General features: G+C 41.2%; 1 protein-coding gene across 1 annotated transcript; it reads left to right on the top strand.

The window, feature by feature from the left end:
* The first annotated feature begins 8,279 nt into the window (after positions 1 to 8,279).
* Positions 8,280 to 11,089, top strand: LOC147882603 (putative pentatricopeptide repeat-containing protein At3g15130). Its single transcript, XM_087400458.1, has 4 exons — positions 8,280 to 8,733; positions 8,850 to 9,423; positions 9,479 to 10,290; positions 10,495 to 11,089. The coding sequence occupies exons 1-4, from the start codon at positions 8,630 to 8,632 to the stop codon at positions 11,087 to 11,089; spliced, it is 2,085 nt and encodes a 694-aa protein (XP_087256584.1). The 5' UTR covers positions 8,280 to 8,629.
* Positions 11,090 to 14,178: the final 3,089 nt, after the last annotated feature.

Consider the following 14,178-nt stretch of genomic DNA (forward strand, 5'->3'; position numbering starts at 1 on the left):
CCTAGAGGGGTATGTTTGTGGGAATTATGGTAGCCACACAAGAGGATGTGGACTACATGAATGGATGTGGGACATTGGTCACCACAAGATGGATGTGGATCAGAGGATGCCACACAGTAGGCTTATGCCTTGAGACTCTCTATATAAGAAGTCTATCATTGTATTGTTTATCAAGCATTGGAATAAATTGGTTGAGTGTTGCCTACGTTGTTGTCTCTCCGTTATGGATTTTCTTGTATGGTTCAATCCTCCATGATTGTTACACTAATCTCATGTAGCCCTAGGCTTAGTGGCGGTCTCATTCGGTTTCTTAACACATTATACCCTGTTCCATCGATATATACCGACGCTTATATGATATATAGAGTTGGTATATACCAACGGAGCAATGTTGGTATATACCAATGAAGAATTATTGGTATATACTGACGCTAGGAGCTCAAAACCAAGAGAGAAAGAATATGATTATGCATATGCATGAGCATATGCTCATGCATAAGCATATAAGCATAAGCATATGCAAATGCATATGAGGAAAAGAGAGAGTGAAGGCTTAAAGAAAAGAGATGAAAAGAGAGGAAAAATAGAGAAGGACAAGAGAGAAAGCATATGATTAGGCATATGCACAACATATGCATGAGCATATGCTCATGCATAAGCATATAAGCATAAGCATATACAAATTTATATGAGGAAAAGAGAGAATGGAGGCTTAAAGGAAAGAGAGGAAAGGAGAGAAGGAAAAGAAAGGAAAAGAGAGAAGAAAAGAGAGAAGTAAAGAGAGGAAAAGAGAGAAAGCATATGATTATGCATGTGCATGAGCATATGCTTGTGCATAAGCATATAAGAATAAGCATAGGAAAAAGAGAGGAAAAGAGAGGGGAGGAAGAAGAGGAAATAAGAGAGGGGAGGAAAAAGAGAGGAGAAGAGAGAAGGAAAAGAGAGGAAAAGAGAGGAAAAAGAGAGAAAAGAGAGGGGAAAGAGAGAGGAAATAAGAAAATAGCAGAAGAGAGAAAATAAGAGAGAAGGAAAAGAGAGGTAAAGAGAGGGAAAGAAAGGAAAAGAGGGGAGAAAGAGGGAGGGAAAGAGGGGGGAAAGAGGGAGGAAAATAGAGAGAAGAAGAGAGAGAAAGAAGAGCAAATAAGAGAGGAAATAAGAGAAGAGAGGGGAAGAGAGGGAAAGACAAAAATATAAGAGAAGAGGAGGGGAAAAGGAAAAGAGAAGAGAAGGAGAAAAAAGAGAATAGAGGAAATAGGAAAAGACAGAATAGAGGAAATGAGAGTGGGGAGAAGAGAGGATAAGAGTTCCTATGCCCATCACTATAGCTAGCACTTTTAAGCGCTAGCTACAAGCCAATGCAATCACAAAAAGAAAAATAGGAAAAGAGAGGAAGCACTTTCTTACCTGGAAATTATGTGTCCTAGCACCAGATAATCCCGCTTGGAAGAGGAGGTGTTTCGTGTACTGGACCTATATAAAAGAGAGGAAACATACCATTTTTCACATAACTAATTAGTAAAAGGAGGAATTTGGAGAAGCAACTTTCCAAAGGGATTGGATAGAGAGAACAAAGAGAAGCATACAAGAAAGTAGGAAAACAATAGGTATAGCTTTCATACTCTTGTGTTTCATGATTGTTTTTTGTGTATTGTTTCTTCCTTTAAAGAAAGAAAAGGAGAGGAAAGGAGGAGAGATACTTTAGAAAAAGAAAGGGAAAGTGAAAGTAGAGGAAGGGAAAAAAAAAGAAGAGTTTATCCTTCTTTTCTCATTTTTGGTCCAACTCTAAAAATCAAGCATGAAAATTAGCACATGGGCTTAAAAATGCAAAGAGAAACATGCTTCAACAGTCACAAAACAAAACCTCACATTAAAAAAATCTACATTGCTTAAATAGAAACACCTTCCTGAAAAACATCCTTTCACACGAGCAGAGAGGGAGAAGGGTGGAGAGGGAGCACAAGTGTTGGCAGAGGGGTAGGGTAGGGGTGAGGAGTGTGCGGAAGAGGCTGGAGGAAAGTGAGGTCACTTAATATAATGAAGGAGGAGAGTTTTTTTCTTTTCTGGGAATAGAATTGTGAGGGGCGATGGTGGTGACAAGGCAGCGACCCACGGGTTCTCTCTTTTCATATCATTTCCTTTCCTCATATGCATTTGCATATGCATATGCCTAATCATGTGCTTTCTCTCTTTTCCTCTCTTTCCTTTAAGGCTCCATTCTCTCTTTTCCTCATATGCATTTGCATATGCTTATGCATTAGCATATGCTCATGCATATGCATAATCACATTCTTTCTCTCTTTTCCTCTCTTTTCCTCTCTTTTCTTTAAGCATCCATCCATTCTCTCTTTTCCTCAAATGCATTTGCGTATGGTTATGCTTATATGATTATGCATGAGCATATGGTAATGCATATGTCTAATCACATGCTTTCTCTCTTTTCCTTCTCTTTTTTCCTCTCTTTCCTTTAATCCTCTATTCTCTCTTTTTCTCATATGCATTCTGCTTATATGCTTATGCATAATCATATCTTTCTCTATTTTCCTTCTCTTTCCTTTAAGCATCCATTCTCTCTTTTCCTCATATACATTTGCATATGCTTATGCTTATATGCTTATGCATGAGCATATGCTGATGACCAATCGAGTATTTACAAAGTTTTTGTCTTCATTTTGTGAGATGGTCCTTACACTCATTTCGATGTTCTAGAGATGAAACGGCCAACCGCTCAAAATACAAGCGTTCTGTAAAAGAATGCTCAAACTCCACTTGCCAAGACGGGCCTTCATCTGCCAATCTTCTAGGATGCCTTAGCCCAAGACCAGCATGTCGTCCTTCTAACTCTACATAGTAATCAACTTCCACCCCTGGGGTAGCGTGGCCAAGTCTTTCTCCTCACACTCTGCACTCCTATTGGATAGTCGACGCTTCTAGCAGTCTCCTTCGGACATTGGATTCCCGTTCTAAGACCGCACCAGTTCTCATGGTAGGTGTAGCAAATTCCTTTCGCTCATGAACTCTTCGTGCGCCTGTTTGTATATCTTCGTCTTCTTTCCCTGAGCATGTGTCATCCATTGGCTAAGGCAAAAAGTATATGAGTAGCTATTCACATTGGACAACATGAACCGTTCAATGGCCTCTCAACTCTAGGCTTGCTACCTCAGTCCTCTAGACTTCTCACACTAACAACTTGTTTCCTCGCAAATCAATTGACCCTCCCCCAATAAGATTGCGAAAATCCGAACGCTCCAATTTGCTCACCCTCAACAAACTAATTTTAAGGTGCTTGTGGGGATAGTTGTTGAAAGGAAAACCTTATGGCAATGGGAGAACCAAGTATATGAAACTTAGGAATTAACAGTACACCGAGTGGACAACATCTTCAAGTATATACATCTTCAAAAAGGTCCTTAAGACTTCAAAATCACACTCTAATCTGATACGGTATCATTAACCTTAGCAGTAGCAGTAATGGTAGCAGTAAAAATCTATTCAGTTGAACCATCAGAAGCAATAGTAGAAAACAAAAAACTATCCAGCCGTGTCTTGCGGCTCTTATTTGGGGACCAAGTGTGCCACCACCCGTAGTACAATTGTGCCTAGGATTCAAGGGTGGGGACACGACTTTTTGACTCTGGTTTTTGGTCTTGGAGCAGGGGGCTTGAAGTCGGGTGGCGTGACTTCGCTATGAACTTTAACAGTGACTCTGGCAGGATCGCTTCTTGAAACATGTCTCTTATAAACAACCATGGGAGGGGGAACGAGAGAAGAAGGTGTAGCATATGCCAGAGAGACTTGAGGGGCTACTGAAGTAGTAAGGGTAGACGGTACCAAAGGGGAGGCCACAAGAGAGGGTGAAGAAGCTTGACCCAAAAGCATGGGGAAGGAGAAAGAAGGCAATGAGGGCACAGCATCCTTGGCCGTCGGTGTTGTCTAGTCGGGTATAAGTACCAACTGAGGGGTGGATCCCAAAGGCATAGCATCTTTTCCCACCTGTTGTTGCATCTATGCCAACAGGGCAGTCTCTTTCTTTGTGAAATGTTCATCCTTCTTGTAGCATTCTTGGATTTGCTGCTGCAACCGAGAGATCTTCTCAAGATTTGCACCTCTTTCGTGTGGCCATCCATAAATTCATTACTATTTCATTAATATCAACAAGCACATTGCTAAAGACCTTAGAGCATCTCTGTAACCATAGAGACCATAGAAGGGAACTACGCATGGTATTCTAGTTGTCCGGTGCTCTAATTGGTATGTCTCCCAACAAAAGAGACATATAAGTAACCATGAAAAAACCAAGTAGTTTGTGCACATTGTCCAAGACCTCTCTCGAGAACCTGCAGTTTAGAAACAAGTGGAGGATGTCTTCCTGAGCTCTGTTACATCTTTGACATAGTCCATCTCCCTGACCAATTGTTAGTGCCCGTTTAGCACTCCAGACTCCTTTGTGCACGATGAGCCATAAAAGATAGGCCTCCTTCTCTGGGAGATTTCTATCCCACACTTTTTCGAATCTCTTTGTCCAAGTCCTTTCAAAGTCTTTTCTATGCCATTTCCGATTCAATTGAGCTATCAGCTCTTCTTTCCCTTCCACAAAGATGGGGACAGGAGAAAGTTCTGTCTAACCTGCCCATCTAAATTTTTTATTAGTCGGAGTAGACCTTCCCCGAGATGGCTTCTCTATCCCAAAGGGCCTGTCTCTTAGAGAGCATCTCTAAGTTGAATCTATTCAATTTAAATCTAATTCTTAATATATCATTCTCTATCCACTTCCTTTGCTCTCTGTCCCACATATCCCCCCAGACTCGAATCCCTTTTTTGTTGAGGTGCAAAGCATTCTTAACTTCACCATCTCATAGAGGAGCATTGGTCCAGATGGCTGAGAACCAAATTGACTCCTTGGACGAGAAAGTACCTATTTTCCTAGAGAATCCTTTCCAAATTACAAAAGGTCTCAAAGACTCCCAAGCTGACCACATACCTTTCCATAAGTCTGCCCTTTTGCTATACAAACTTCCTTGCCATAGAGGGCTGAACCTACCGGAAGGTGCTTCCAATGCTTACATCTGTCTACCTTGACCTTGCTAGCATTTCTGAGGATTAAGTATGCCCAAATCTTATCTAGATTTTGCATTGCCTTAAGGATCCATTGAACCATGACTCTGGTTGCAGATTTCTCCACATCTACAATTCGAAGGCCTATTGCTGCCTTTGGTATTGTGCATGTTTGCCATTTGACTTTAGGAACCTTGTGGTTGACAGCATCTCCTCCCCACAGAAAGGATCTAAATAAACTGTTAATTTGTCTAAGGAATTTCTTTGTTGGGTACCATTAGGAAATGAAATAGATAATGGAGGGATAGATGTAGTGGTTGAGGACAAACTTTCTTCTTACTAGTGTTGGTTGAAGCCCTTGCCATCTGTTCACCTTGCATTTGACCCTGTTTAGAACCAAGTCCCATCTATCCTGCATAGTACACCCAAATCCCATAGGGATTTCTAAAAGTCTGAAAAACTCTCCTTTTCTTATCTCTTTACATCCCTTGTTATAGAGAAAAAGGGGGGGAGGGCTCATGGTGCCAAAAATCCGTGTCTTATCATGATTAACTTTGGAACTCGAGGCCATACAAAAAGTATTTAGACACTCCAGAGTAACTCTTACAGACTCTTCATCATTTTGTGGGATTAGATTTGTGTCGTCTGCAAATTGCTGGCACATAATCTATTTGTCCCCTTCCACCTGTATTCCCTTTACATTACCTTTGTCCAATTCATCCTTTACCAGCCATCCTAGTGCATCCGTAGCTATAGTAGTGAGTAGAGGAGCTAACGAGCAGCCTTGCTTGATTGATCTTTTAAGCTCAAAGGGTTGTGTCGCTCTACCGTTTACTTCGACTTTACTTCAAGCTTGACACAGAAGTATTTCAACAAAGGAGCTAAAGCTAGGACCAGCTCCCATGTCCTTGAGGGAGGACAAAATAAAGCCCCATTCCATTCTATCATACGCTTTGTCAAAGTCGATTTTGAGGAAGCGTATGTCCTGTTGAGTCTCCTCAGCTAGTTCAAGTCCTTCCCACAGAGTGAGGATAGCTTCTAGGATATGTCTTCCTTGAATAAAACCTTTTTTATCCTCCCTTATCTGGCATTACATCTTGGTTTTAAGTCTAATAGCAAGTGCCTTTGCAAAGATCTTGTAGTTGCTATTCAACGTGGTCAAAGGTCTCCAGTTCTTGAGTTCCTCTTTTGGGCCACCCTTAGGGATTAGTTTTATCGTGCCTATGTTTATTCTTGGGTCTAAAAACCCTTTCTTTTGGAGTCTTGCCAGAGCATCATTAGATAGGGACCTACCATTTCCTAGAAGACTTGATAGAACTTTGTAGGAAGCCCATCTTCTCCTAGTGTCTTACCCTTCCCCATTTAATCTACTGCTCCTTTCAATTCCTCTAAGGTGAGGTCTTTGTCCAGATAGATGCTATCAAATGTGGAAACTTCTCTTTCTCTTACTTTAGAGCATTTCCCTCGAGCTATAGTCTTTTATATTGTGAAGCTGATTAAAGTGTTTTGAGATCACCTTGAGGATTTCAACCGGGTCTTGGGTAAGTCTGTTTCCAACTTGAAGAGACTCTAGGGATTCTTTAGCATGCTTTTTCCTTAGGCTTTTGAACATATCATCATTGGCCTTGTCTACTCTTCCCACCCACGATGTATATCTTGACCTGGTTGGCTGCTATTTCTGCTTCTGATCTGAATTTACCTCTGACAGTCCTCATCTGTCTTTGTCTCTGTTCAGTGTTGTCCCATTCAAGGAGAGCCAGTTGATCTTTGAGCCTTTGAGTCCTAAGAGACCTAGCTTTGTCAGCTTTGCGTTTGACTACTTTTAAGAAAACTATCTAGTTAATGATTCCTTTTTTACTGTGAGTGAAGCTTCAAAATATTTTGGATAACATCCTTCTTGGAATTTCAAAGCTCTAAAATGTTTTGGATAAGCTTGTCATCCTCAAGAAGTAATTATTACCTTGAACAAGGATTGTTCTTACTATGTGGTAAGAGCCATTTTTGTTGGGTCCAATCCTATAGCCACTTAAACTTATTCCTAAATTGTATGATATATTAGTTGTATGAAAAAGTTGACAAGTCTGACAATACTCTTACTTAGTGCAAGGAACAATAGAATCATGGCCAAGTAGATAATTGCTACTCTTCATCAAATCATAGAGAGACCACAATCTCCAACATTATTTAGACAAAACTCCCACACTTTATTCAAATCATCAAACATGATTCTATAAGCAATAGGGGCTATATATATATACACACACACACACACACACCTATTAGCAAATATTTATTCCATTAGTTTTTGAATCTATACTTGCCATCTATCTATGGTAAAATCCACAAGTGATTCCATATATAACTTGAGCTAAGAAGCAAAGGCCTTTGCTTTTTAATCTAGAAATTCAATTGATTTCTTAGGCGAAAAGGTGGAGTAGTCCAATTAAGCTGAAGTCAAAGGCATAGCTTCAAAATTTCATGCAAAGGGGGGACCTGAACTTAAGACATCCTTTACCTAGTCATAAGGCCCTTCTACTAGGCTACATGACTATGCTATGAAAAAGGTTTAGTAAAAGGGGTTTTAACTTCTGACCCAAGTAAATAAGAGGCTGGAGGTCCGCATAAATCACTCTTGCCGTGCCTCCCCTTCCCCCCCCCGCCCCCCCCTTCTGCCCTCCCTCCTTTTTTTTCCACTAATTATTATTCTTTCCAATTAGGGGCCTATTGAAGTCCCCCAAAAAAAAAGTCAAGCTATTGCATAAATGTTGATCATGGAGACTCTAAACTCCTTGAAAATCACAATCAAACCTAGGGGCCTGAGAATATTATGTGGCTTTCTTCCTATTTGGCATGTGGAAAGAGCTTTCTCAGCTTTAAATAGATCGGGCACATGCGTGTCGAAGATTGCAATCCGTAAGGAATGTTGCCTATTGGATGATATCGAAATTGGGGGCACATAGCTATCGGACGTTGGTTGGATCTTATTAGAGATACGGTCATCGTGGCAGTTTTTCATTGTTTGTCAGATATTTGCCTGTGCAGTCCGATTGCAACTGTTGGGCACGGTTTGGCCTTCCCTTTTCCATTCGTTTGTCGGGCACATGCGTGGTTCAGATTGCATTCTGTCAAGAAAGTTTCCTTGCGGATGTAATCGAAATGAGGGGCCTGTGTCAGTTGGAAGCTCACCGAATCCTATATCGGATTGACAGGCACATGTTAAGATTAGGCAAGAGAAGCAAGGCCTATTAGATATGCGCTTTCTGTCGACCCTTTGCGTGTCTGTGTAGTCTGTTTGCATCCGTAAGCAAAAAGCAGGAGGCATCCGATTGCACGTTTTGCTTGAAGTTTGCCCAAAGTGTGGAGGCACTATCTATGTGCTTCATGTGGAAAGAGAAAAATCGCCATGTGCCTACTTTTAGAAGGTGATGTCCATGCCATGGTAAGGATAGTAGATTCATTGTGGTGATGCATACAACGAACGAGCTGCAGTAGAGATCCTCCCAAAATCAATGGAAATAGCTTCCGCAAAGCCTTTGAGAAACGTTCACAGGGAATCATGCCTTAGTACAAATTGGCAATGCTCACAAAACGAGCTACCTTTGGATGGGCACGGCGACCTCGACCCCAATCATCCACAACTCGTCAATCAATCCCTGACTCGCCTTCACCTCCAAAACAATGGTACGACATGTTTATGTCAATATTTGCTATGCATTCAATTGATCATTCCATCTTAGCCTCCCATAATTTGCGTCCTGCTCTGTTGTTGAATTGTGTATGTTGGTGCGGGAGATTAGCCCGCTACGCTCCTTTGGGGTCTTAGGAAGTTTGAGAATTCCTGATGAGGAGCGGGAACTCGTTGAGATACCTGGGGTCTCCCAGCAAGGAAATGTTTCCACCGATACCCTTTACTCGCTTCTGCAGGAGTGCATCAATAAAAAGGATCTGGTCGCTGGTAGAAAAGTTCACAATCTCATTAAGAGAAGTGGATTTGAGTCAAATATTTTTCTGGGAAACTGCCTGATCCGCATGTTTGCTTCGTTTGGGAATTTGGTAGAAGCAAACTCAGTCTTTAACGGTCTATCTAACTGGGACGTTTTCACATGGACTGCAATTATTTCAGCACATGCCAAGCTTGGACAGGCTGAGCAGGCACTTGATCTTTATCACCGTATGGCCCAGTCAAGTGTGAAACCCGATGGTCATGTTTTCGTTGCTGTTCTCAAAGCATGCTCCTGTGCAGCATACCCCGTACAAGGCATGTTGATTCATGCCCACATAATTGAAAGTGGTTTTGAGTCACACGTAATCGTCTGCAACACTCTTATTGACACGTATACCAAATGTGGGAATATCGCTGATGGACGTCAGGTTTTTGACAAATTGGCAAAGCGCAGTGTTGTAACATGGTCTTCAATGATTGCAGGATATGCCCTGCATCGACAAGGTCAAGAGGCTCTTCTACTTTTTTCGTGCCATGCAACAAGAGGGCGTAGACACAAATAATGTAACCTTTGTCAACGTCCTGAAGGCATGCTCCAGCATAGCAGCAATACATGAGGGCAAGCGGATTCATTCTTGCATTTCTGAAAAAGGTTTTGAGTTAGACGTTGTTGTCTGCAACACCCTCATTGATATGTATGTCAAATGTGGAAGCCTCAAGGATGCATGCAAAGTCTTTAGTGAAATGGAAACTCGAAGTGTTGTGACATGGAATGTGATGATTGCAGGGTACTCCCACTGTGGCCATGGTTGGAAGGCTCTCCAACTTTTACAGGAAATGAGAGGTGAGGGCGTGTGGCCAAATGATGTCACATTTGTTAACATTCTGAGTGCATGTTCTAGCATAATGGATTTAGATCAGGGAAAATGTATTCATGCCTTTAGTGTTGAAAGTGGGTCAGAACTGTTTGTTGGTAACTCCATTATAGATATGTATACTAAATGTGGAAGCGCTCAGGATGCATGCATTGTTTTTGACAAATTGCCAATACGAGATGCTGTGACATGGAACGTAATGGTTACTGGATATGCCCAGCATTGGGATGGACAAAAGGCCATAGAACTTTTCTATCTAATGCTGGAAAAGAACTTAGTGCCAGATGCGATTACCTTTGTGAGTACCCTGAAGGCATGTTCCAGCATAGCAGCGCTAGATCAGGGCAAGCTGATTCATGGCTATATGGCTGAAAATGGATTTCAGTTAAACATTATAATTGGAAATGCCCTCATTGACATGTATGCGAGATGTGGGAGCCTTGAGGATGCATGCAAAATATTTTACAACTTGCCTGAACGAGATTTGGTGACATGGAATGCACTGCTAGGGGAGTATGCCCTTCATAATGGTTATGAGTGGGCCATGCAATTTTTCAAGGATATGCAACTAGAGGGTTGGAAGCCAAACGAAGTGACTTTTGTGTGTTTTCTCGCTGCATGCAGTCGTGGAGGCCTCGTTGACCAAGGCTGTCATCTATTCAACTTAATGACAGAAAAGCATGGAATTTTACCAATGCTAGACCATTATAATTGCATTGTTGATCTTTTTGGACGAGCAGGCTTCTTAAATGAGGCTGAAAAAGTACTTCAAAGCGTTTCATTTCAATCTAATTATCAGGGCTGGACGTCTCTGCTCACTCACTGCAGGACACATGGCAATGTAGAGCTTGGCAGACGGTGCTTTGATCGTCTTTTGACCATGAATGGTAGAGAAGCTGCTGGACATGTCCTAATGTCAAACATCTATGCTGGTGCTGATATGTGGCAGGATGCAAATGGTATAGAAGAGCTTGGAAATTGCTCGTATATACAGAAGAGACCAGGGAAAACATTTATTGAGGTCAAAAGAAAGGCATACACTTTCACTGTGGGAGACAGGAGTCACCTGCAAGTTGATGATATATATTGGAAGCTGAAGCGACTCGGCTGGAAGATGAAGGTGGAAGAGCATGTTCCAGATCTAGATTTGGTGCTGGGTCAACGCGATATGATGACAAGGAGTTTGCACACTACAGAAATTCTGAGAAAGAAGTCATAGACTCGGCCTTACTGCTGCCTCCTAGGATGCAACTATCCATGGATTTCGAGATTTGCACTATCTAAGTTGCATTTTCACTATGGTGGAACAGCAAGCAAAAATGTGTTACACATTGCTATCTCAAGTATAGCATACTGTGTCTTGACATGGAGTGAGCACTGGGCACACGTGCTTGGGAAACTTGGGTATTGGATAAGTTGCTGCAGCAAGACTCTGGATCTGAAAATGCAACTACAATGATAGGTTTGGATCACAGTTGAGAAGTCTTTAATGCCTTCCATTGTTGAAGCATGTCATCGCCATTCACTTGTGCCTTTATCTGCGTCAAGTGCAACTTCACTTGTGGCAAAGACCTGGATTGAATTCTGTTTTATAAAGCATATGGTGATGGATGGCGATTGATGAAAGGCACCTTTGAAAGTCTTTCTGCAGCAAGTTACGGTTGGTATTGCAAACGCACACCCTTCCTGGCTATCTCTTTCAATGCACCCAACTTTTCTTGTTTCATGAAGAGGGTAAAGTTTACTCCACTGTTTGGTCCTTTCCATTGTGGGCAAAGCTGGTGGAGGAGAACCGAGTACCGAAAAGCAAGGGCACTTAACTGAAGGACTATGTGAGTATGTGGTATTCTTTGTTGTGGATGGGCTTAGTGTTGTTGCCACGAAGTAATTTGACCCACAGGTTTCCCGTTCTTTCTACGAGAATTCCTAGAGCTTGCCAATGCAAGGCACATTTGTCCAGATGGTTGAGTCAAACAACAGGAAAAGAAGCACTGGTTCAAATATGGTATGAAGCAATGTAAGGTATGGAACGACAAGCCTCCGAGAAAAAAAGGGAGACTCAAGGAGGTTGAAATGATAACATAGTTTGAGGAGAGAGAATGAACAACATGTCTCTTACTCAAATCTTCTCCGCTCATTCAAGAGGAGCCAAGTACATACTTGTATAGCCCCATGGGCTTCCTTGCTTTAACATCATTTCTTAGGTCATGCACTCACACGTCATCCATTACATCACCTATTTCATCTTTCTTAAGTAATCACAATCACAATCACTCAAACCTAAGTTAACTCACGTCGCACACACACAATCGCTCCCTCACACCACTCTCTACACACATACACAAATGAACACCACCAAGGTTCTCATCCAAGCAAGATCACATCTTGAAGACTCTCTCTTCATCGAGCTTCTAGACCTTGCTTTCTTATGATATCTACATCTAGCTCCTGTTTCCCATGGCTATAGATACTAAGTCTACATCCATGGCTCATACATGCACATGACATAGGGCCTTAAGTCCATCTTGCTTCGATGGTTCAAACCTTGATGAATCACACACTCCCACTTATATGGACAATGATTCATTAGACTGGAGTATCAAAAGGAGCCTCAGTCTTCAAACATGAGGATCCAAGCAAGCAACTTTCTACTCTAGTAATCGGACTGCAACACCTGATGTTCCCTACTTTCAATACTCGTTACATGAGAAATGGAGTCTTGATCCCTACTTATTGACACAGGGACACAAATTACTACAATGCTTATAGCATATGGCCAAGGTAGAGCGTCTCATGCGCACATACCTTAATTTTCATCGATTTTGCACTTCTTGTTTGGGCATAGCATCCTATCACAATGACAATTATTTCATTCTTTTGAGCTTTTCAGCGATGGCGATCTATCCTCTTTCTATATGAAGCTATGAGCTACTTATTCTACTTTCCATTGATGGGAGGCCGTTGGGCTCCGGTACAGTTGTAGCATTCTATCACAATGACAATTATTTCATTCCTTTTGATCTTTCTAACAATAAGGTGATCTGTCCTCTTTGGCTATGAGCTAGTTTCTCCTCCTCTAATTTCCATCAATAGGAGTCCATTGACATCTGGTGCAGTTTGTCGTTGTTATCAAGGGATCTTTCAGCTCAACACCATTTTGTCTGACAAGCAAGCGAGCTTTTCCATCCACACACAACAAAGAAGCAAGTGTAGGTGACTTTTGTTGTGTTGGGTTTTGATCTCTCAACGATATGACATAGACCATGCGCTTCCCTATTATGTCATTTAGGATCTCCATTCCTTATGCTTATGTACCTTTGTATCTCCTCCAATACCATCATGTCAAGCGATCATGTCATACTCCATCATTTTCTCATCATTCAATCTCTCCCTTGTGAAAGGGAAGAGAAAATAGGGCAAGAGTGAGTGAGAGAGCACACCATCCAAAACTACAATGTACAACTCTATTGAAAAATGGACAACTTACCCCTTAGGGTTAGGGTTTTCTTTTACGATCCTCTCTAGACCTTAATAATTGGTGCAATTTACACCATTCTTAATACCCCTCTTAAATTACACTGCAGAAGTAAGCAAAATGTTTTTGGATTCTAAAAGGAAAAAATGAAATTGAAAATGAAACTATCAAAGCAGTATGTGACTAAGGAGAGTGAGTACATAGTGCATGCATGAACTACAACTTAACTAGTGTTTCTCCCTCTTAAGTTGTGCCTTGTTGTTGAAAAGAGTAAAATGTAGTCTTTTGCCTTCTGCTTTATAGATGGCGCCTAAATGAAATAGCATAAGACGCTTTGTGGAAGAAAATTTGTGAGACTAAGAAATGTTTAGGCTAAACCTTTTGTATATGGAATTTCAACCATTTGTTGGTTTTGTTTGTCTTCTTCATGGATCAAATATATGCATTTGATTAAGAAGCCTTGGTTGACGTATTTTGAACTAATGTTGTAAAGATGGGACACTATCCATTAAGGGTTACTAAGTTGATTTCATTATAGAAAGTTGCTATGTGAACATATGAGTGTATCACCATAGAAATAGAGTATGCTAGGGGATTGTTGATAATGATATTCTTTAACAAAGTTTATCTGATTGCATTTCTTGTCATACTGTCTATTGTAGTCAATTGCATGTGAATAACTGCACTTTGGTGCTGATGATGTACATTGATTTCTTTCATAGTTGTTTCCATGAAATGTCGATGCATCGTATCTTTAGATTGGCTTGATGAAACATTTGAAGCATATTGAATGCTGATTTTCTTTGACATTGGCATTTATGTTGGCTTCTTGA

This window comes from Dipteris shenzhenensis, chromosome 29 (genome assembly GCF_047967505.1).
Source record: "Dipteris shenzhenensis isolate YYH24624 ecotype China chromosome 29, Dip_SZ_1.0, whole genome shotgun sequence".
NCBI lineage: Eukaryota > Viridiplantae > Streptophyta > Polypodiopsida > Gleicheniales > Dipteridaceae > Dipteris > Dipteris shenzhenensis.

Bases quoted from the DNA above. Each gene is read 5' to 3' on its own strand.
- LOC147882603 (XM_087400458.1), top strand. From the start codon at position 8,630: ATGCTCACAAAACGAGCTACCTTTGGATGGGCACGGCGACCTCGACCC. The intron at 9,424-9,478 runs GTTTTTGACAAA...CAATGATTGCAG, and splicing joins ATATCGCTGATGGACGTCAG to GATATGCCCTGCATCGACAA. The intron at 10,291-10,494 runs GTATGCGAGATG...CGCTGCATGCAG, and splicing joins GGAAATGCCCTCATTGACAT to TCGTGGAGGCCTCGTTGACC.